Source organism: Sparus aurata, chromosome 10 (assembly GCF_900880675.1).
Source record: "Sparus aurata chromosome 10, fSpaAur1.1, whole genome shotgun sequence".
NCBI lineage: Eukaryota > Metazoa > Chordata > Actinopteri > Spariformes > Sparidae > Sparus > Sparus aurata.
Window position 1 is genome coordinate 11,937,346 of NC_044196.1, and position 22,953 is coordinate 11,960,298.

General features: G+C 39.7%; 1 protein-coding gene and 1 long non-coding RNA gene across 2 annotated transcripts; one reads left to right on the plus strand and one right to left on the minus strand.

Annotated features, from left to right (window-relative positions):
- Positions 1 to 4,320: 4,320 nt before the first annotated feature.
- LOC115590177 (uncharacterized) lies at positions 4,321 to 6,343 on the minus strand. Its single transcript, XR_003985702.1, has 3 exons — positions 6,260 to 6,343; positions 5,565 to 5,686; positions 4,321 to 5,437 (listed from the first exon to the last, which is right to left on the minus strand). It is a non-coding gene; the product is annotated as an uncharacterized LOC115590177 (long non-coding RNA).
- Positions 6,344 to 11,764: 5,421 nt separating this feature from the next.
- On the plus strand, positions 11,765 to 22,953 carry LOC115590613 (myelin-oligodendrocyte glycoprotein-like). Its single transcript, XM_030432042.1, has 6 exons — positions 11,765 to 11,784; positions 16,867 to 17,065; positions 18,073 to 18,450; positions 18,946 to 19,014; positions 20,444 to 20,565; positions 20,684 to 22,953. Exons 2-6 carry the CDS (start codon positions 16,978 to 16,980, stop codon positions 20,738 to 20,740), a joined length of 714 nt encoding a protein of 237 aa, XP_030287902.1. The 5' UTR covers positions 11,765 to 11,784; positions 16,867 to 16,977; the 3' UTR covers positions 20,741 to 22,953.

The window sequence follows — 22,953 nt, forward strand, 5'->3', positions numbered from 1 at the left end:
GACGTCACGTCAAGCGGAGACGGCGGAAAAAAAACCGAAAATATATATTTTCATTTCATTTTATTTATTTAGCAAACCACTTAAATAACAACAAATGATCCAAATACAAAAAATGCAGATACAAAAATATACATGAAAAATAAACAACATATTATTTTTTGAACTGAATAATGCCATGAATGCGTGAACCAAGGGTGCCGAGAGGGCTGCAGCACCCCCTAAAACGAGCTTATAACATATGCCGAATTTACAAGAAGGTCCAAATGATTATGAATTCGTCATTGACAGCGCTTCACAGTGTATGAAAAGTGTCTCCTAACTCAACAACTCACACAATTCTGCAATTTTCTAAGGAAGTCTTGGGACTTTGTCTCCATCTTCATCTCTTAGCTGTTGTTGACTCTAGTTAATACAGCTGCTTTGACCTAAAATATGTTGGTGTTCAAGATTGCTGTCTGCTGTTGTGCAAAATGTTCTCAAAATGTTGTGAATTATTGTTAATAACAATCAGATACATGATATCCTGAACATTCAAATCAATACCAAAAAATGCACCATTTAATTTGAGGTCATTATATAGACTGATAGCGCAGACACAACAGTTCATAAAGATGTTTAAGGGTACAAAACAAAAAAAATGAAATGCTGGAGAGGTCCTCTTCCAATGTGATGCTTTATGTGTTTCTCTATGGTTTTGGTTTTTGAATGTAAACATTATATATTAAACTACAGTAGCCATCATGTTGAGAGAAAACATCTGGTACTTAAAAAAAAATTCTTGTCTCTGTGACTACTATTGGCCCACAAGACACTAGATGAGGAACTGTCTTCTAATATTAGTGTGAATCATCAGCCTCAAATACATTTTATGGAAATAATGTGTAATGTGACTCATTTGGTCCAAGTCTCAAGTGAAGTGAAGCAGAGTCCTAAGTTAAAAATTCAAGTCTGCAAGGCTGCACATGCATGAAATAAAGAAACGTTCAGATGAATACTGAGATTTGTCTTGACAAACATTTGTGGTGGGAAACACCCACTCACAGACAGACTACAAGATCCAGACTCTGAGTTTCAAAAGGGTACTTCCCCTACGAAACTCTTCAACTCTGATCTGCACAAAAAACCACAGAGAAATTAGACGTTTTGTCATTTAACCTCATCAACATGTTGATGTAGGTTCTCAGTCAACCAGTTCCTGGTAAATCTTGGTGCTGTCTTGTAGGCAATTAGACTTGTTTCAGTTTGTGAGATGTTTCATGCCTCATCCAAGAGGCTTCTTCAGTTCTAACTAATAGACAAGTTTGCAGGCTTTTTAAACTCTGTGTGGGAGTGTCCAGGTGTGAATGGTCTCCCCAGATAGCTTAACAGTAGAGATGGGTTTTATGGCTCTTTGAGGGGAGCCGGATCTTTGTGAGCCGTTCCTTTTAAAGAGCCTTTCAAAATACTAGCTAATTTGACTGATTTTTATATTTATTAAGTTTTAAGAAGCCAGCCTGGTGGTAACTCATTTTATCTTGGAAATAATCACTGGGAGGTATGATGGGGTGAGATTTGGAACAAAATAATACAAAATTAGATATCCCACCAATATCTGAGTTTGAGTTATTCTGAAATATTGATTATAACCTCATTTGACATGTGTGTACTAGATTTTAAAGTCTGATCTGGATTCATTGTAAAGATTCCTCTGCTTTGAGAGTGACATCACTATTTTGGATTTACCCTTTGTACCAGTGCAGTGCCCGTAAGAAAAATGTTTTACTATAAAAAAGTGGGAGGTTAAGCAGCTTTTTCATGGATGGCCAAATGAGGCTGTGTTTGAAGGTGGGGTGTCAGGGATATTTAGGTTTGTTGTGAAATCCGACATTTCAGGGTATAATTGGCTGTTTTTGACTATTTTTTATTTTGCCATTATATTTCACCTTAAAAAATATTTACTTGGTGTCATTATTTTCAGCACAACCTCACATGTGACTGTACAGTTATTTTTTCAATTTTGACATACTGTATTAACACAATGGACCTAAAATCACAAAAGAGATTAGATTTTTTTACTGTGAAAACCACAAATATGTTTAACAAACCATTTTTTATCACTTATAATGCAAATATAAATTGTTGTTTGCTAAATTTGTGCATACATTTAAAAAATGTACAAAGTTATATGTCAGTATTTACATTTAAATGCAGGCAATGCTCGTTCAGCCGTCCCCTCATTGTTTTGACTCATTAAACAAAAAAACGACTCCACTACACACTAAACATACTACCCCAACATACACTACATAACACACTAACTACACACTCCAAACACGCTAAATGTCACAAATCTCTTAATTCTCAATATCGCTGTCTCTACACCGACCGTCGTTGCCTGTCATTTATCTGCCTACGTCCCTCCCACAACTTCCTGTTCCTCAACAACCAAACTTGCTGCTTGGACACTTTCGTGACAAAAGCCTGTTTTTACCGTTTCTTCCTGCACCAGACACAAAGCAAACGTGTTGGCAATGTTCGCGAAAAAGCGTGGCGGACATTATTTACCCTAAGTCCAGTTTTGGACGTGCCAGTGGGTCCGGTCTGTCGCCTCGGGAGGTGGGCCGTGTGGGCGGGCTAGCGGCTAGCAGCTAGCTACACACGAACATCCACAGATTCCGATTCCACTTTGTTGTCCGCGCGTGTCCGGATCTCCTCAGGCACGAACAGACTCGGTCCGGACTCGTTTAGTCTCATTAATCCACAACAGCCAGTTTAGATGCACAGAACAGAACGAGACCGAACCGCCAGCAAAATCCCGGTCCAGATCGCGCCGCTGCAGGTATAAATCCGCTTGTTTCTTAAGGTGGGGGGTCGGGGTGGGCTCTGCAGTGATTGGCTGGTGCGCACGTGACTATGGTGGCTCCGGTGGACAATGCTCACTGAATTCGTAAAACATTTCTGAAATAATTTATTCACGGTATCATTGTAGTCCAAACAAATGCGACGTTGCACACCCTTGAACCACGCAGCAGCCATGTTGAAAGTCTCAGGTCAGTCTGATCCTGATCCGCAGAGATATTTGAGGAACACACACACACACAGACAGACAGACAGACAGAGATTCCTTGCTTTTATAGAGAGATGTGTGTAAAGCTACCATGATTTGTTATTCATGCGACACCGTGACCTTAACACATAGTGATATATAAAAAAAAAAGAACGGTTCCCAGCTGCGACTCGGTTCCCATCGTTCATGTTAACAAGCCGTTCAATAGAATCAGTTCGTTCGTGAACGTTACAGCACTACTTAACAACCACTCACATCTGGGCCGGTTGGACCAACAACCCACAAATTGCCCTAACGACTCTGTAAGGACACTCCCACACAGGGTTTAAAAGCCTGCAACTCCCCTCCAGTTAGTTAGAACTGAAGAAGCCTCTTAGGTGAGAACTGAAACGTCTTCAAGAACCTGAAACCAGTACAGCTGCCTACGATGCAGCACATCAGTATCATCAGTATGGAGAAGTAAATAAATATAATTCCCCAAAGTCTCTTATTTCACTTTAAGGCTTTATGAAACAGAACATGTCATATAAACCATCCTGGAAAAGGGTCTTTCCAGTGAATCATTGCGCAGGTGAAAACCCCTCAGATTCTGACCCAGGGGATGAGCTTGAAGGTGTAAACCGTTGCTTATAGGTGAGAAGATATGTTAACCAGAGTATTAAAGAAACAGTTCACCCAAAAATGAAAATTCACTCATGATCTCTTCACCCTCATGCTGATGGAAGTTAGGTGAAGTTTTGTAAGTCCACAAAACATTTCTGGGACTTCACAGCAAAACAAATCTGAAAAGCTGAAGCAGACGGGGACCCTTTATGAAACCTTGTGGAAAAACAACCAAAGGAAAAACATAAAATGGCTCCATTCAGCTGGTCCAGCCTGATCTAAGTGACTAGCCTGGATGAGCTGTGTGTTCGATATGTTATGTTCTTTTAGGTTATTTTTTTCTGTTTTACTTCTGTTGTTTAGAAGAATGCTGTGAAGCTGGGGTATTGTGAAGCTCTAGAAATGTTTTGTGGAAACTTCATCTTGATTTTCATCGGCATGGGGGTGAGGGGTTTCCTGTAAAGTGAATTATCTACAGTGGTGTCCAAACAAAACACTGTATGAATCTGTTTGCAAGAAGTCAAAGATGATGAGTTTCATGGAGCAAAAAAAAAAAGACCAAAGATGAAGTAAGCAGCTGTTGGAGAAACTGAACTTCACCACAGATACACAAGTCACAGGCCAGATCACACATGATGCAAACACACTGTAATCCTAAAAAAATGGTTTTATTTGGCAATTTGTCAAAAAAAAGCCTTGATCTTTTACCTTTCTGTCTAAAAGTCAGTCAAAGAAAGTGCAATGTTGTTTTCAAGAGAGTTTAAATCACTGATAAATAAATAAATAACAAATTCTACAGAAGAAAAAGGAATTCAAATGTACAAAACACACAAACCTGGTATGGACATTCATGGTAACAAAGCAGGCAGCCTTTAACATCTAATATTCAAACACCACAACTATACTGATGTCTACACACAACACAACACAATGAACACATCACGTATACAACCCCAAAAGTCCAAATGGACATGAAGTTGTTCTGCTATGAAACAAAACAGAGTTACAAAATTATAATGAAGTCACATTTGCCCGGCACACGCTTTTACAGCCTCTGTGTGATGGAGCGGAGAACACTTTAACATCAGCTGATACAGAATCTCTTTACATGAAATTAAAACTCACACTTGCAAGAAAACTGCAGATGCAATTCTAAAAGTGACATCAAAACTGAGAAAATGTATTTAACCGGTGATGTGTGGGATCTGCAGCTGGCTTCAGATGTAACACTTCTATTTCATTGGGTTCAGTCACTGGGAAAAACACAACAAACAACCTGCATGGAGATGATTTTTTCTTTACACGCTGTTCTCTTTCATGTCTTGATTGAACATGTTCAGGAAGAAAGAAAATGTCTGACACTCAGTTTAAAGCCTGACTGTAAACAAAGAACGAGGCGTTAGATTCTGGTGCAAAACAAGGAAGAAAATTTGAATTTATCCAGGTTGAAAATTCGTCACTGCCTGCAGCAGACGAGGGGAACAAAGATATTCAAATGAGTTCACCTCTGATGCAATGCATGAGATGGAAATCCCACTAGGTTGAAGTTTGAGGTAATGAAATCCGGTGTTAAAGGTCTCCAGACGTCACATGGTCAAAAGATTTTTAAGCAACAGGGTCAAAGTTCATCTTCAGCTCGAAGCAAGCAACAGACTTTCCATCCGTCCTCCCTCCGGTTGCTGGTTCGAGTCCTTGGACTAACTGATAAGATCCAAGCTTGTAGTGTTCACAACCTCGCTAACATCAGTTGCCTTCGAGCAAGGCACCTGTAACAGGTTGCTTTTTCATCTGGGTGAACAGTTGAAAAAGAAAACGATGAATCAGTCAACTGTCTGACAAAAATTGTATGTTTTGTTTCCAGAACTCAAACATTAAGAAAATACCCAAAAATTATTAATTAAAGCCTCTCACATACTTCTTGTTTTTGATGCTTGTGTCTCCAATATACATATATGGCTCCAACAACCAGCAGGATCATTAAAAACACACCGACACACACATCTGTGATCAGTCTGTTTCTCATGGATAGACCGCCACCTGGATACCAATCAAACAAGAGATGATAAGAGCGACTGAAACTGGAGTAAACCACTTAAAAATGTTGGTAATTAATCAACTGGAAAAAGCTGAAGATGAGAAGATGGGTTTAATGTTTTTTTTAATTTGTTATTTATGCTCCCGAAATCCCTGATTTAATTGCATTTTATTAGGGCGCGAGCAGGTAAACCTGCAAGGTCCCTTTGAAGTTTTTACAGGTTTTCAGATGCATCCAGTGCGACTTGCCGCCTGCGGAAATCCTAAAAACTAACCATTTGCAAGTTGCAATGACGACAGATTTGACACCTGCATGGCATCAGTGTCTTCAGAAACACATTTCGCTGAGCTGTTTTTATAATATAAGAGGAACTTTCCAAATGAGCCCCCATGTTGGTGCGGTTTAAAGTCAGCCATAAAGCCATAGCAGACAACCCACAAGTGGTGTCCGTCCAATCAGGTGCAGCGAGTTCAGGAGTTTTTGCAGTTGCAGGTGTTGGCTGAGTCTTCAAAATCAGATTTGGCACCAGTTTCCCATGATGCATTATTTCTCTATGAGTAACTATGGTGACCTACCTTCAGTTGACGCTGGTGTGATGATGTTGTGTTCCTCATGTCCTCTGTTTTCTCCACGAGAAGTCACATTCAAGACAAACTGTTCTGTGGGTGTAAATCAGGAGGCTGTTAGATTCTGATGTCTGACCCGTGTGGCAGTAACATGTTTCCATCCTGCACTGCAGCAGAGTTCAGCTCACCTGTGGTCTGCAGCAGCTATCTCCTTATGCTCTTGTTATAATTAGCGACCAGATCACACCAGTAGTTTCCAGAGTCTTCAGTCCTGAGTCTGGACACATGAAGTCTGATCCGTCCGTCTCTGAGGGCGTCTTTGTCACACTGGACTCGTCCTGCAAACTGTTGATCCTGAGACTCTGGGAAGTCGACACTTTTAACCATTTCATACAAAAGCTTCAAAGGGTTTGACTGGAGGAAACAACGCATGTTGGTGAGAGACATGTCAGTTTTGATGGTACTGTTCCATCTGATGGTGATGTCATCGTCCTCCTCTGCCTGATAGAAGGTCGGTGTCTTTTTCCCAGCAGACATCACTGCAGACAAGAGAGAGGACAAAGAGAGACATCATGTGGACTAACAATGAAGGATTCAAGAGGGTTTATATCATTCCAGCCATATACACAGTACATGGTGCAATGAAATGACGTTTCCAAAAGAGCTTCAGTGCAAACAAACAATAACAACAACAATAACAAATGCTACATGTAATTGTTAGTGTAGTGCAACAATACTCATAAAGAAACTGTTTATGATCATTATTATTATTACTAGTGCAGTGCCCGTAAGAAAAGTGTATTCCTATAAAAAATTGGGAGGTTAAGGAGCTTTTTCATGGATGGCCAAATGAGGCTGTGTTTGAAGGTGGGACGTCAGGGATATTTAGGTTTGTTGTGAAATCCGATATTCCAGGGTATAATTGGCTGTTTTTGACTATTTAGGGTCCGGGCAGCTAAGCTGCCAGGACACTATTGTATTCCTAGGAATTCTTTCTTTCTTTCTTTCTTCTTTCTTTCTTCCGAGGAAGTCATACTTCCCAAGGGCGAAAACTCACCAAACTTTACAGAAATGTCCGGCCCCATGCCAGATTGACTTAATTCCAAGGACATGTCAATATTCCTCCTGGGGGGGCACAATAAGCGTTTAAATTTAAAAAATTTAAAAATACCTATAAAATCAACAGTACATGCTACAGTTTTGAAACTTTCACCAAAGTGTAGCCCCAATACTGCTGAAACTTTAGTCCACTTAAACTCATTACAAATTATGAAGTCAATCACTCAGTTTTTTTCAAAACCTGTAAAACTTATAAAACCTATCTCCTCCCACAATTTTTGCTCAATTGTCACCAAACTTGCTAGAGAGCATCTTCAGACCGTCCTCCACAAAACTTGTTTCTCGGATTTTTGATTTATCAAAGATTAAGCCTACAGTGCATCAAAATGTTTGACTGTAAACTGTACTGTAAACATATACTATCAAATTCTTGCTAAATACATTTTCAATCTTCCTGAAAAAAATTGAGAATATTTTGGAGTCATGGTTGCTGAAGTTTGGCAAATATCAGAATTTTATCTCAAAAACTGAATTTTTGAGAACATTTTGAATTCTGCTCTCATGGGAACAACTGGAGTCAATGTAAGACTGGCATTTTTAAACATCAGATTTTCTCTTATGAAACAAAACACTTAGAGTTAAAAACAAATCGCCAACATTTCCATGCTGTCAAGATGCAATTTATGTATTATCAGATTTTTGTTTGGTCTCTCTTCCAGCCAATTAGCTCAGTGAGTTAGGAGCTGGTTCTTGGTGTTAAGGGTTGTGTCTTCGAGACCCAGCAAGGGTGATGACAGCTCAAAATGTCAGATGTCCTCAATATGAAACACAAGACAATTGTCCTGATGGTGGCATCACAGCAAGCCTCTAAATTAAATAAAAACAAATAGCTTGGACTGAACCATGTGTGAAAGCTAACTGAATTTTGCACAAAGGTCCAGTCTCATGCCAGATTACTTCAGCTGTAAACCCAAGCCAATAGTCCTGATGGTTGCGCTACAGCAAGCGTCTAAAGTTAAAACTTTGAAAATTCATAACAAATCAACCCACTAGAACTTCACACTTTCATCAAACTGTAGCCCCAGTACTAAAGAAACTTTTGTACATTTAAACCTATTAAAAATTATGAAGTCCATCACTCTGTTTTTTTTTTTAACTGTAAAACGTATGAAGACCTCCCACAATATTTGCCTATAGTGCATGAAAATGTTTCACTGTGAACACTACTGTAAACATATAGCCTACCTGCAAATAAATAGATAGATAAATAAATCTTCAATGTTCATGAAAAAATTGAACATTTTTTAGAGTCATGGTAGATGATGTTTGACAAATATCAGAATTTTACCTAAAAAAATGAATTTTTGAGAACATTTTGAATTCTGCTGTCATGTGAATAATTGCAGTCAATGCAAGCAGCATTTTTAAACATCAGTTATTCACTTATGGAATGCTGCAATATGTGTTTTTTCAGATTGTCTTGATAACAGTGGTTTCAAATCTGCACAACAGTGAATGGCTTACTCAATTTCTAAAGCCACTTGCCAATTAGCTCAGAGCGATAGATGACAGTCTTTGGTTCCAGATGTTGTGAGTTCAAACCTCAAGTGGTCAAAAATGAACGTTGTTGTCAACTTTCTTTTCTTCCTATTCTCCTGTTTGTTGCTCAGAATTGCCTAAATTTGCCCAAAAAATATCCCGGACCAGACCCATCGCTGCGCGGCAGCTATAATGTTGTCTTGTAACTGTACGCTTTGGCAGTTCGACGGTGACTTGTGGTAGTTTGAATGAAGAAGGCGAATAAAGTCATCTGTATTGAAGGAAGAATCATGGTCCCGTGTATTTCCTAGAAGGAGTGATAATCAGTATTGGATAAATAAATGAATAACAAAGTATACAGACGAAAACAAAATGCAAATGTACAAGAAAAGTGCAGGTGATGTGTGGGATATGCAGCTGGTTTGATGTAACACTTCTGTTTCTGTGTGTTCAGTCACTCGGAAAATCACAATGAACAATCTGCATGGAGAACATTTTTTCTTTACACGTTGTCCCTTTTCATGTCTGACGCAAGTCTGGTCTGACTGAACATGTTCAGGAAGAAATAACATGTCTGACACTTTAGATAAAGGACAAGGCGTTACATTCTGGTGCAAAACAAGGAAGGAAGTTCAAATGTTTCCAGGTTTCAATTTGGTCACACCCTGAAGCAGACGAGGTGAACCAAGATATTCAAAAGACTTCACCTCTGATGCACACCAACACACACACCTGTGATCAGTCTGTTTCTCATGGATAGACCGCCACCTGGATACAAACAAGAGATTATAAGAGCGAAAAAAGTTGCCAACTAATCAACTGGAAAAGGCTGAAGATGAGAAGATGGGTTTAATTTTTTTTTTTTGTTTGTTTCTTTTGTTTTCAAATTTATGCTCCCGAAATCCCTGATTTTATTGTATTTTATTAGGACCCGAGCAGGTAAACCTGCAAGGTCCCTATCGTTTTTCGAATGACGATTTTTTTGTCCCAAATGATCACATTTTTCACTGTCAGAACATGGATGGAAACGCAATTTAATTTGGCAAACACATTTTGCATACCACATATTTTTAGAATCTATGGTCGCAGTGAATTTCCACCAGTAGGTGGCGCTATAATCGAGGAAAGTACATTTCAGCTTATAACTCCCATATAGTTTATCGCATATTCAAAAACCTTATATCAACGTGTTCACTGAATTGTACTGAGTCTCTTGGTGTAGGCCACGCCAATTCCCGTCTACCAAAACCAAATGCATTAGGCAAGATGCATGAGGCCAACACAGGAAGACAGTCAGTCAGTCACAAGAGCAGGTTGTGTTTTTAGCATAAGAGGAAACTCGAGGCAGTAAATACATTGTTCCAGTGTTCCAAAAGGCTTTACTACAAGAATGTAAATATTCCAGTGATGATGTCAGGAAAGATCGTACAGAGATTCTTCCGACATCTTAAAGAAAAACGTCGACAATTTCGGGAATGTCTTTTTTTTTAAATTTTATTTTTTTAGATATTTTCACAACTGCCACAATGTGATTTGGATTTGATTCAATACAGGGGCCTGCCATTGATATGAGATCATATACCCATACCCATCTAAGTGTAGCCTATCTTTAGTTACTCATTGATTATCCCGTCAACAGGTCTTTATATACACTTAAACACTCAGATGCTGCTCCGTCATCACTGTCTCACCATCATCACAATTAATAACTAACTTAAAGTGGACGGATGTTGATGGGGGGTCTCTCTCTCTCTCTCTCTCTCTCTCTCTCTCACACACACACACACACACGGTGAAGATGCAACACTCACGGAAGTCACTCTGCTGAAGAACGGAGTTTTAGATCTAATAATAATGTGACTTTAACCACAATGATCTGGATTTATTACAGTCCCTCTTCTGTTTTCACACAGTTTTAATGGTATTCTGTCTGTAACGCGAGCGGAGTACAGTTGTGTTCCCACGATGGATCCTCTATGTGGAGGTTTTATATTCTCTGTATATTCGCCCTGCATAACGCATCAATAACAACAATAACTCCGACTCCTCCAATCATGAACCAACAGGTGAGTCTTGATTTCTTTTAATAACTCTCCCACGTGTCTGCTGCTGTCGGTAACTCTCATTTCTGTTTCCGGGATAATAAACTATCAACGGTAGTAACTGAACTGCAAGCAGCGACCTGCACCTGGTTTGACATTTCCCTTCACTGATAAATGACAAATGTAGCCTATATTACTTTATATTGCCATGAGACGAGTCAATGTTAGGAAGTCCCTGTAGATACTGCCAAGCCTCATCTACTGCTTTTAGTGTCACTTGTATACCGAGCTTATGTAAGCTTTTCACCGACCAGATAAATAAATAAATAAGTAAATAACCCTGGTTAGTCCGATGGTGACATCATCGTAATGTCAGAACTCGGACATTTAAATACCGCGAAATCACACGAGATCATCCGAGACACAGGAAGACACAAATGTACACACAGTCTGTACTGTAAGAGTGTTTGTCGGGTTTTCCCAGATGTTAACAACAGCTGGCTCTGTTTGTGACTCGTGACCATGTTTCTACAGATTGTCTCTGTACTTCCGCCTTTTGACTTGATTTACAGAAGCACCTTTCAGACATGCTCGATAAAGAAGTCTCTCTTTTATAACAAGTCCAACTTCCCCTCTGATGAACATGTACATGAGTGGTTTCGTCATCATGTTGGCACAATATTACACAGTGAAAGTGAAAAGGCTTGTAAGACCGCCTCCTGATCTGAATAATGCTGATCAGTAGGCGGGTTCTAACTGAGCGTAGTGTCAGTTTTATTGTGGTGAGTCACTTCTGGTGAGGTTCAAGTTTCACAGCGTGTCTCACTTCGACTCAGTTGGTCTCATCCTGTCTGTCGTCCTGTTGCTTTTAAATCTCCTGGACGCCTGTTGAAGGTAAAATCAGCATTATTACGTTTATCGAATGAAGCTGCATAATTAACATACGTAAATGTCTCTTTTCCTTAAGTAGCACTGTTTAGTTTTGTATATCAGAAATTCAAACTTATTTTGTAATATTAATTGGGAAATAGTAACAAACTCAGAAATGTGTGTATTTCTTTCCATTAGTGAATAAAGAAGCTGTTCTCAGAGGAAGAAAAGTCCCAGAACACTGTTTGATTATAGAGAGGTGGCAGGGTCCGCCACATAGAGACAAAGTAAGACAAATTTAGCTTGTTTGCATATTTAGTTTGATGAGGCAGAAATAGATGTGATCCAACTGTCCACAGTTAGCTTCATATTGTTTCTGGTTTTATCACCTGCTGTGCTTCTGTCAGCTGTTTTAACAGTTACCTGCAACCATGGCAACAGTTATTTGTTATTTGGCGTTATTTGGCTTAAGACTGTAAACTAATATTAAACCAGACTTTATTGACTTGTTGTCATGGAGATCGATACATTTAAAGACAGATCAAGGAAAGAAAATGTGGAGTTAGATTCTTATAATTGCCCTCTCATCATGTTCTTGTCTTTGTATCGTATGTGTGAGGGAATAGCGGTCTGCACTATCGGGGAAAATAAGGTCGGGACTTATTTTCCAGATAGTGACCGCGTTCTATACATTATCCCGCTTATTACACGGTTACTTGCCAACACGAAAGTAAACTTGACACAGTGTGTCTTTTTACAATTTATGTGTTACCGTTCATAGTGTTTTTCAGCAGAGAAATATAGTTCGCCAAACCGACGCCGTTTCTCTTCTTCCTCTTCTCTGCTTTCCTCTCTTTTTCTTTTCTTGACCGGTGACGACAACTCAGCCTTTTGCCAAGAATCTAAATCACTGTATTTTCCAAGAATGTTAAAGTTAATGTGAAACTCATCCATACTAGTGGCCTAGGAGTACGTTTTTCCGATATGAAGTAGACTACAGATCAGCTGACGTCGCAATTCGGGAGAAGCAGCTACTATAGACGTTTCTCTGTCGACCCTCTGAGAACAGCTTGTTTATTTAGTTACGGGAAAAAAATATTTCTGTGTGAATATTCACATGAATATCGTAAACACTGAAGTCCTGAGTTAGAATTTCTACTCCAAAACCTTTAATGGAGGTACTTTCTCAGAGAGTAGTTCCCTGTTGCAACTTCAACACACATGAGAAGCTGCAGAACAAAGAGCACCATAGACACAAAGGAGCAGGTCGGATTGGCAAAATGTGTAACAACATCCACAGACTGTGCACACAGATCCTTAGAACAAATATTATCCTATGAAACATTCAAGGTGATCGCAGTTTCTTGTTGTATGAGCTGTGATTTACAAGTGAAAAAACGCCTTTTATTCCTGTTTTACAATAGCATAAATGAGGTGTCTAGAAATCAATTAAAATGTATTATTGGGTGCTTCTTAATGAAAAAGTTAGTTGGGAGCTCTGACTGAAGATAAGAATCATTATCAGTTCATTTTCTTCATTAATCATCATTTGGTCTGTATGCAGGAGCTTGTTATAAATGCCATGTGAGATTAGACAGACAGGTTTTCATGTCTGTACTTCTTTTGACGGGTTTGAACTGGTAGAGATCCAAAACCCACTGTAGTATCATCGGCCTGTGGTTTGGCCTAAAGCCATTTTCACTGTTGCATAACTGCTTTGACAGTGTTTTCAGGTCATGTGTTCTATATAGAGAGCAGAAGTCACAACCCTTCAGTTTCCCTCATGGGACATTATTTCAGGAAAACTTTGTATGTTAGTGAATGAAGAGAGACAAATAATGTTTTGATCCCAGTTCAGTTGTGTCATGAATCACACATATGATGTTTGTCAGTTTAAAAGTCACAGTATGTTGTGAATCTCAAAATGTGGCGTCTTTTAAAGGGAGTCTGGTGTTTGGGAGGTGGAGCTTCCATGATGAGCTGAGTCTGATTTCCTCTGGAGCTGCAGCTTTGTGTTCTGTTTCTGTTACTATATCAGCTTTTCATTGCATGTGTTCAAATGTAATCAGCTGTTTAACAGACTTCTTATGAATGAGAAAATGTTGTTATTTTAGTTTTTATTTGCGTGTTTATTTAAAAGGGACAGTGCACATCATTTTCTGTTCACACTCAAAATGTAAATATGCCAGAGTTAGCAAAAAAGCTAATTTTCGTCTGTAGTCATGTAAAATAGAAAGACGTCATCAGAAATGAGCATTAAGTATGATTTGTATGTAACTGTAACTGTATGTACAGTATAACAATTAGCACAAGCACAACATTGGCTGTAATAATGCAGTGCAGGAATTAAAAAAAAACAAAAAACAGAAAAGTGGCTCAAAAAGATTTTTTATATTCCATTAATTAAATCCACCAAAATTACACTGAAATAAATCTAGACAATTATTTATTTGCGGGCAAGCGCGAATGACGCGAATGAAGCGAATGACGCGAATAGTCCAAAATGATCACGCGGCGCGAATGGAGCGTCTGGCGCGGCGCGAATTAAGCGTCTGAAGCGATTGTATTCCAAACGCGATAGACGATTGTATTCGCCCGGGGCGTTCAGACCAAACGCGATAGACGCGAATACATTCGCTTCATTCGCGTCATTCGCGCTTGCCCGCTTGCCCGCTCATTTTTGAACCAGTATTTCTCAACCCGCTGTCTTTCCACGTCTATTATGGCTGATATCACCACCGTTGCTGTACTGTACCTGCTGTACAAGTCCCAGAAACGCCGGAAAACCACCCGCCGTTGTGTCTGGATTCATGAAGTCCTCCGGAGACACACGGAGCTGGGGGAATTTCACTGTCTCCTCCAGGAGCTCCGTCTGGATGACGACCGGTTCCAGCGGTAGCTCAGGCTGACTGGAGCCCAGTTCGAGGACCTGTTAGCTCGGGTCGGTGCCAGGATCTCCCGCCTGGACACCAACTACAGGCGCTCCATCTCAGCTGCGGAGCGCCTGTCCATCTGTCTGAGGTGAGCTACAACTAGCATCTCCTCCACCGTTGCCCTGAGCAACCGTAAACAACCGTACATGATGGAAGTGACGTCGTTGGCTTGAACTCGTCACTGATTGGATGTCGCGGCGCGATGCCGCTTGAAAAGTTGGATATTTTCAACTTTATTCGCGCCGCGCCAGACGCTTCATTCGCGCCGTGCCAGACGCTCCAGACGCTCCAGACGCTTCATTCCCGCCGCGCCAGACGCTCCATTCGCGCCGCCGTCGCCTGAATCGCGTGTCATCGCGCCATTTACATTGATTTTCAATGTAGAGTTGCCGCTCCATTCGCGTCTATCGCGTTCGGTCTGAACGCACCTGTCTAAATAAATATTATTGGCATATCACCAGAGTGACTGCTAACTGCTGCTAACAGTAGCTGCTGTTAGCTAGCTAGCCCCGTTAGCCACAGCCCTGTTAGCTGACTCTGCCTGGGCTGGGAGGCTTTTCTGGATCTGCCTGAGAGCTGACCATGTTTTTATGTAATGAAACCCATAAAAACACAAAATATACTAATGTATAAAGACATGATGAAGTCAAAATGTTTTTGATGCACTTTACTGTACGGTGCAGTATTGAGGAAATATGTTTTTCACCTCAATTGATTTAAGGTAATTTCTATTTAATTTGTGTACATTTTAGTCATTTACATTAAAAACGCACTGTTTTTGGTAGTATAATAAGAGTAAATCGGGATTCCCGATTCCCGGTATTAACGGAATTCCCAAAAATTAAAACGGAATTTGGGAAAAAATAAAACGGATTTTATAGGGCCCTACACATTGACTAAAGTGAAACGTATTTGCTCCACTGGCGTGGCGGAGACGCAACGCAGCGGAAACGTATCCAGTGGAAATTGGTCTGACTGCTGTCGTACGGTTTGTGGGTTGAGTCGAATGGCACATGACCAGAGAGAGCCAATCACGTAATCAAGTATGTTTTGGAAGGAGGATGTTGATATGAAAAAAACTAAAAACAAACATGAATCCAGGGGGGCGAAGAACTATTTCATAAATCCGAACTTTGGCGGCGATTTTTCAAATGTAACTTAAGTTGTAATCATTGGAATTTCCAAAAGCAACTGTAATTTAATTACATATTTTCTCCCAGTAATGTAACGTATTGCAATTACGTACATTTTGTAATTAAATTACGTAACGTCGTTACATGTAATTTGTTACTCCCCAACACTGATTATATATTATACCATGGTCACTTGCCAAAGAAAAGAAATTAAGACCATTCATTTATATTTTCATGCGTTTTACAATCAAAATGTTAAGTTTTTCACAAGCCATAACTAAGTTTCCCTGGTAATGCCTGAGGGTTTGACTAGTACCTGGAACAATCATTACTCTCCCGTGAGGTTCTTATGCAACAAAGACGCTGTTCACTCATCCAGTAAATAGGACAGACCATAGCAATGAGCCAGAAAGCTAACATTATGCTAGCTAGATTAAAAGTCAGTAACATTGTGCTGACAAACAGTAAATATAATTTGACAGCATGTGACAGCATGTCATTGTCCCTAAATCAATATCAAGATTTTCACGAACAAATGATCGGCCGTGTGTAACGTTACTGTGACCGCAGCCTGAAGTAGAGAGTTGAACAGCGAACGGAATGTGAGATTATTCACGTATCAGTAAATTTAGAGGGGAAGTGAACTTTCTGCAGCTTGTGTGTTACGCCAGCTAGTGCATTAATTTACAACAGTCGCTTTGACTGGAACAACTTAATAGGTGTCCATATATCAGGGGTTAATGGACACCCTGCAGCCAATCAGAATCGAGTATTCCCCCAGACCATGGTATAAATGGGTTTAATATCCCACAACAGGGAAATTCACTTGTTACAGCAGCTCAAGATGCAACAAAAAGCGAAATATATTCATGTATGTTTACCGGATTGACAAGGAAGCCTAAACAGGTAACAATATTATATAGACAGGGTTTCAGGATGGTTATAAAGTGTCTGGTAACACAATGAGTCTCATAATTTAGCGTTTTTTAAAGGGAGTCTGGTGATGGAGTCTGATTCGTGTCTCAACATGTCTTCCACAGCTTTTGGGAAATCCTGATTATCCAGTTCCTGTGATGAGTCGACACTAAACCTCTGGAGCAGCAGCAGCTTTGTCTTCAGTCTGTCTGTGTTTGTTAAACCAACTCGTTTCAATGGACCTGGAGCTCAATCACAGCTTTTCTCTGTCTTCTGTAACTCTCATCGTCCTTCTGCGGATTTTCTCCTGCAGGCCTGCTGAAGGTAAACTCTTTTTATTCTCATATTTTCTCTAAACATAACCTGTAGCCAGCTTGGACTGGATGTTCTCCACTAATTCTTATATTTTCACCTTTTATTGCTGTTTTACAATAACTTAAATAAGGGGTTAAGACATTAATTAAAATGTATTATTGGGTGCTTGTTAATGAAAAAGTAAGTGTGGAGCTCCGACTGAAGATAAGAATCATTATCAGTTCATTTTTTTCATTAATCAATTCATCGTTTGGTCTGTATGCAGCAGCTTCCTCTAAATGCTATGTGAGATTAGACAGACACGTTTTCATGTCTGTTCTTCTTCCGCTGTTCTGTTTCATTCAAAATAGATTCTTTCTTCCACTGTTTTAATTAAAAATAACTTCCTTCCTTACCTGAGCTGCAGATTAAAGTCAAAGAACAGTTTGAACCAGTAGAGACCCACAACCCATTATGGTACCACCTTCCTGTGGTTTGGCCTAAAGCCTATTTCCATTACCAGTACACAGCTGCTCTAACAGTCTTTTTAGGTCATGGGTTCCATATAGAGAGCTGAAGTCTGACCAGGCCTTTCAGTGTCCCTCATATTTGATATTCCCCTTATTTCAGAAAAACCAAAAGTCACAGTTAGTCGTAAATTGAAACATCATGTCGTTTTGTGTTAAAGTGCTCAGTGAACAACATCGTCTCGCTCAACACACGTCACCAACACCAACATGGAGCCAACTGGGCTCAGATAAGGTCATAAAAATGATGAAAATCATAATAAAAAACTTTGCGTAGTGACAGTCAGCTCTGTAAGTGAAATAATAAACAGGAGCAGCTCTACAATATTTAAGTGACGAGTTTTGGTGAATGCTCAGTTAGACGACGATGCTAACGAGACTGTCGGCTGTGTCGTCTTTATAATGACGTATGTTCACAGTCTATTTCATCAGTTTGAGGACAAACTGAGACTTTATTGACTTTATGTTTAGTTTCAATTGTTAATTATTACGTATTCCTCCATTTCTCAGGGAATTTTAGGGTGATCGGATCACGTCAGCCAATCATTGCTGCCCTGGGTGATGACATCATCCTGCCGTGTCACGTGGAGCCTCAGATTGACGTGACTGGTCTGACGGTGGAGTGGTCCAAGCCCGACCTTAAGCCTTACCCCAATGATCGCCTGCGCCGGGTCGAGTACGTCCATCTGTATCGGGACGCCCGAGAGGACCTGGACATGAAGATCGCAGAGTACGTCAAGAGGACGGAGCTGTTCGCAGACGGCCTGACACGAGGCAACATATCGCTCAAGATCACCAACGTGACGTTTGAAGATGAAGGAAGATATAAATGTTTCATCCCGAATTTAAAGAGCCATTTTAAGTATTCAATCATTTACCTTTCTGTTGGTGAGTGTTAAAATCTTGTTTATGGTTGAGATAAACTGCATTATACTTGTGACAGATGACGATGCTAATGTTGCTAATCCAGATATCCAAATTTAGGTGCAATATGTGAGAATTTTAGTTGAAGACATCCAAAAAATAACTAAAATTATCAACAGAATTTGCGGAAACACAGCTTTGTATGTATTTAATGGGTTTGCATCTACCAAAGTTAGTATGCTAACCAGCTAGCCCAGTCAGGTCCGAAAGCTCTTGTGCTAACACTATCTTAGTACTCCGAACCCTCAGGCTGGACTGCTAGCTGCACAGCTAACTGAGCTAATGGCAGCTACAGTGAGCAGCAGTTAGTTGCCAATTCTTACGTACTGCACCTTATTGATGAGTTCCTCGAATAACTTTAAAACTTGGTGGCTAATTTTGTCAACAACTTACGGGGCTCTTGCCCCCACAGGACACTGCTGCTGTCTGCTTTAAATATTGAGTCATCTGTTATTTCAGAGCCAAAGTCTGTAACAACAGAGACGCCGCTGCAGACGCCTGATCATAAAGAGGAAACAGATGTCAACGGTGAGAACTTGATCAATTCAGCTGAAACTGTTTGTTTTTAATCTTATCTAAGAGATAACAGCCTGTTTATTCAAAAGCAACATTTTCCACTACCAAAAGTGTTCCACTGGAGAAACTCTACAAGAAAGCAAACATGACCAGGGTAACTGGAGATTGTATTCGTTTCTGAGTCTGCATAAACGAGATGAACAGATGCTGTTTGCACTGTTATCATTCATAAATTTGTTTTTCACTGTGAGAAAATGGAGACATGGCGTGGGAGCATGTAACCGTTTAATGTGCCCTCAATGTAACATTTGTTCATCTACAGTGTAAAAGCATATTGTTAATCTTTTGTTGTGTTTTTGACATTTAACTCTTTAACCCACTTTTTCCATCAAAATATTCGGCTCAATGAGGACAACAGCTAATCATTTTTCTCATACATTTCTGGCACATGTAGTGGGAGACTACCATCCTTATCCGTCAAATGATTCCACTATCAGGCCCTGTAAATCCGCTCGAGGGTTAAAATCCAAAATTAAAGGAGAAACGGCCCAGATTTGAAATCCAACTTAGAGGTGAAATCCACTCAGAACCTAAGTTCCCAAATCTCCTCCAGAGACTAAGTCCAAATCAGAGGCGAGGCAGCAGGTCTTCAGTCAAAAAGGTGTTTATTCCAAGAGAAGTTTTAAATCCATGAGGTACCCCACGAACAACTGAGAAATCTCCCCGATCACCCCCTTTTATACCTGGGGTCAGTGTCACCAACGCCCCTTCTTGGACCACCCCCCTCGTCATCATCACGCGAGAGTTTTTTAATGTGTTCCTTAATGCCTACAAAGTGTCTCACCCAGGCCTCTATCTTGGCCTTGGGTGAGCTGTGGCGGCACCTGTTGCTTCCTCACTCCAGCCCTGTTGTTATAAAGGGAGCACCTGACCTCGGTCTTACATCAGGCTCATATTCACTGTTAGCACACAACTGCAAGGTGTATTTCTCAAATAAATTTATATGCATGATCATGACCCAGTTCATATTTGCCACTCCACACACTTTCTGAAATATTCAAAGTTTTGTGCGAAATTTTTCCCCTTTAGAATGAATGTACAGGATGTTCAAAGATCCCATAATTGGGCAGTTTTTCATGCTTTTAATTGTCCCAAATAGGTTTTATTGCATTTTATAGATGCTAACCAGTACTGACAATGATCATGAAATCTAAAAAATGAAATGTTGATCTAATGTAAACAATAGACATATAACTATATCTTTCTTTTTCTTTGTGTTCTCGCTTTGGCATAGTAGATGACAGTAATGTCGCCAACCACCAACTAAACCTATCAACTCATCGTCAGCCTTTTTCCATCCAGCTGATTAATTGTCGTCTTTTTTAAGTGGTTTATTCCAGTTTCAGTCGCTCTTATCATCTCTTGTTTGATTGGTATCCAGGTGGAGGTCTATCCATGAGAAACAGACTCATCACGGGTGTGTGTGTCGGCGTCTTTTTACTGATCCTGCTGGTTGTTGGAGCGATATATGTATATTGGAGACACAAGTATCAAAAACGAGAAGTACGTGAGAGGCTTTAATTTCATAATTTCTTGTATTTTCTAAATGTTTGAGTGCTGAAAACAAAACATGTGAGACAGTTGACTGATTCATTGTTTTCTTTTTCAACTGTCCATCCAGATCAACAGGGAACCTGTTACAGGTGCTTTGCTCAGAGGGCATGTGGAGAGATGTTAGCAGAGAGAACGCTACAAGCTTGGATCTTACCAGTTAGCGCAAGGATTAAAACCAGCAACCCCCTCCAGTCACAGATGTACACACTGGAGGGAGGACGGAGGGAAATCCTGTTTCAAGTTGAACGTGAACTTTGACCCTGTGGCTCTAAAATCATTTGACCATGCAAGTCTGAAGACCTTCAGCAGTGGATTTCTTCACCTCAAACTTTGACCTCGTTGGATTACCATCTCCACATGTTTTTCATGTGCACTGGTCAGATGTGGACACAAAGAAGCAATTCATCTCTATTTTCATTTTCACTTGGCACCAGAGATGAAGTCTTATGAATATCTTGGTTCCCCAAGCCAGTGCCGAATCATCAGGCTGTCTGGCATGCTTTCAGCCACAGACTATTTTCTCCATCTTCTGGACCTCAAACAGCCCACCTTCTCATCTTCTGATACAAAGCATCATTATTTTTATATGAGTAACCATGGTGTACTCACATAGAAATAATGCATCATGGGAAACTGGTGCCAAACACGTGGTAAAAACCTGAGGAAGCAGGAACATTACATGAAAGACAGCATGTTGGATAATTCAATATGAACATGCTGAAATAAATCTAGACTGTAAAATTAGTATCTCTTCAGCAGGTTTTAACTTCTGTTGTGTGACCAGCAGCTGGTTGTCAGACGGATGTTTCCTGTTTGTTTCCTGTTTATTTACTCACTTATTGTCTTGTTTCTAAGTTTGCTGAGTTGGTGTAAATGTTCTTGATGTGGTGGTTTGACTTTGATGAGTTGATGCTCCTGATATCAGATACTAACACTGATACTAACAAAGGTTCAAAAGCTTTGTAATTTACTTTAGCCAACAGACCTTCAGTTTTCACCATCAATGTATTAATTGAATGTTATGTAACAAGGGCTGGGTGATACAGCCTTAAAATAATATTTTGATATTGTTACACAATACATTCTAAATTTCCTCTAACAACTGTACAAAATCAAATATGGAAATATAAAGAACTCGAGGTAGGGGCTACACAGTATTAACACGATGATTTCTGATCAATAATCATCATAAATGAGAACACAGTGAATTGGTGGGTAAAGTATAAGAACAATATAGTAAGTTCAGAAAATCTGTAATGCTGCTTTAAAACATGCAAAACTAATATTGTAGTGGCTAAATGCTAATTAGCTTCACTTACTTAGTTCATGATTAATACTGATAGTTGTAAATATCAGTTCAGCTAAGTTATGCTCAAAGCTTTGTAATTTACTTTTGCACACTGCCTGCACTTTAACTTGCATATTATTCTAAGCACAATGTAGTGGTAAGTATATATTTCATATTTAGTACAATACATGTTGATGAAGGTCGTCAGTCATCCAGGTGATGGTTCTGACTGACTGGAGCAGAGTTTGAAGATTTAAACCCTCAAGCGGGATACAACTTTTTCTGATTTATAGAATAAATTGAGGACGATCACAATCCTTCAATTCATTCTCACAGTATTTGAGAAATATGTCACAACTTCAGTTTGATCAATAACTGACTTTACAGTCATAGGAGTCAGAGGGAACAAGTGATGAACAACAATAATGGAGTTGAAGGAAGAAACGTTGTTCTTCACCTTTATGTCGTCCATTATTTTGACGGGAGGTCTCATCAAACTCTGTGTCTTATTAGACTGATCTGAGATCTGCTTTAACTTAACTTTTCTTGTTGTAATGTGCAGTTTTGACTGAAATGAAGTGCTGCTGTGTGATTTGTGTTTGTTATTTACTGTCTGTTACTGTGACTGAAAGAAAAGCTGTCATCTGTTCACGCTGGTGTTAAAGATAAAGGTCAGCAGAGGGCGCTCTTCATCTCACAGTGATTGTACTGAGTGGAGTTTGTTTCAGTCTCAGTCAGCTGTGTCTTCATACTTCTCTCTGTGTATTGATTTTGTTAATTGCCAATTGATAGATTATTATAATACATTTTTCATTAACCCTTTAAATGCTGTAAAACACGTTTCATATCAGGATTGTATAGAAGTTATGATAAAGGTCAGCAAGGACATCATGTAATATTTCCAAAAGAGAACTTAAAGTGGGCTGTAAGTCAGTTTGTAACTGTTTCTGTGTGTTAATAAAGTTTATTATAATGATCTTTGTGGCCGATAAACTCTTTGAGGTCTTGACATCTTCTGGGTGTCTGATATTAAAAGACTTACACAACAA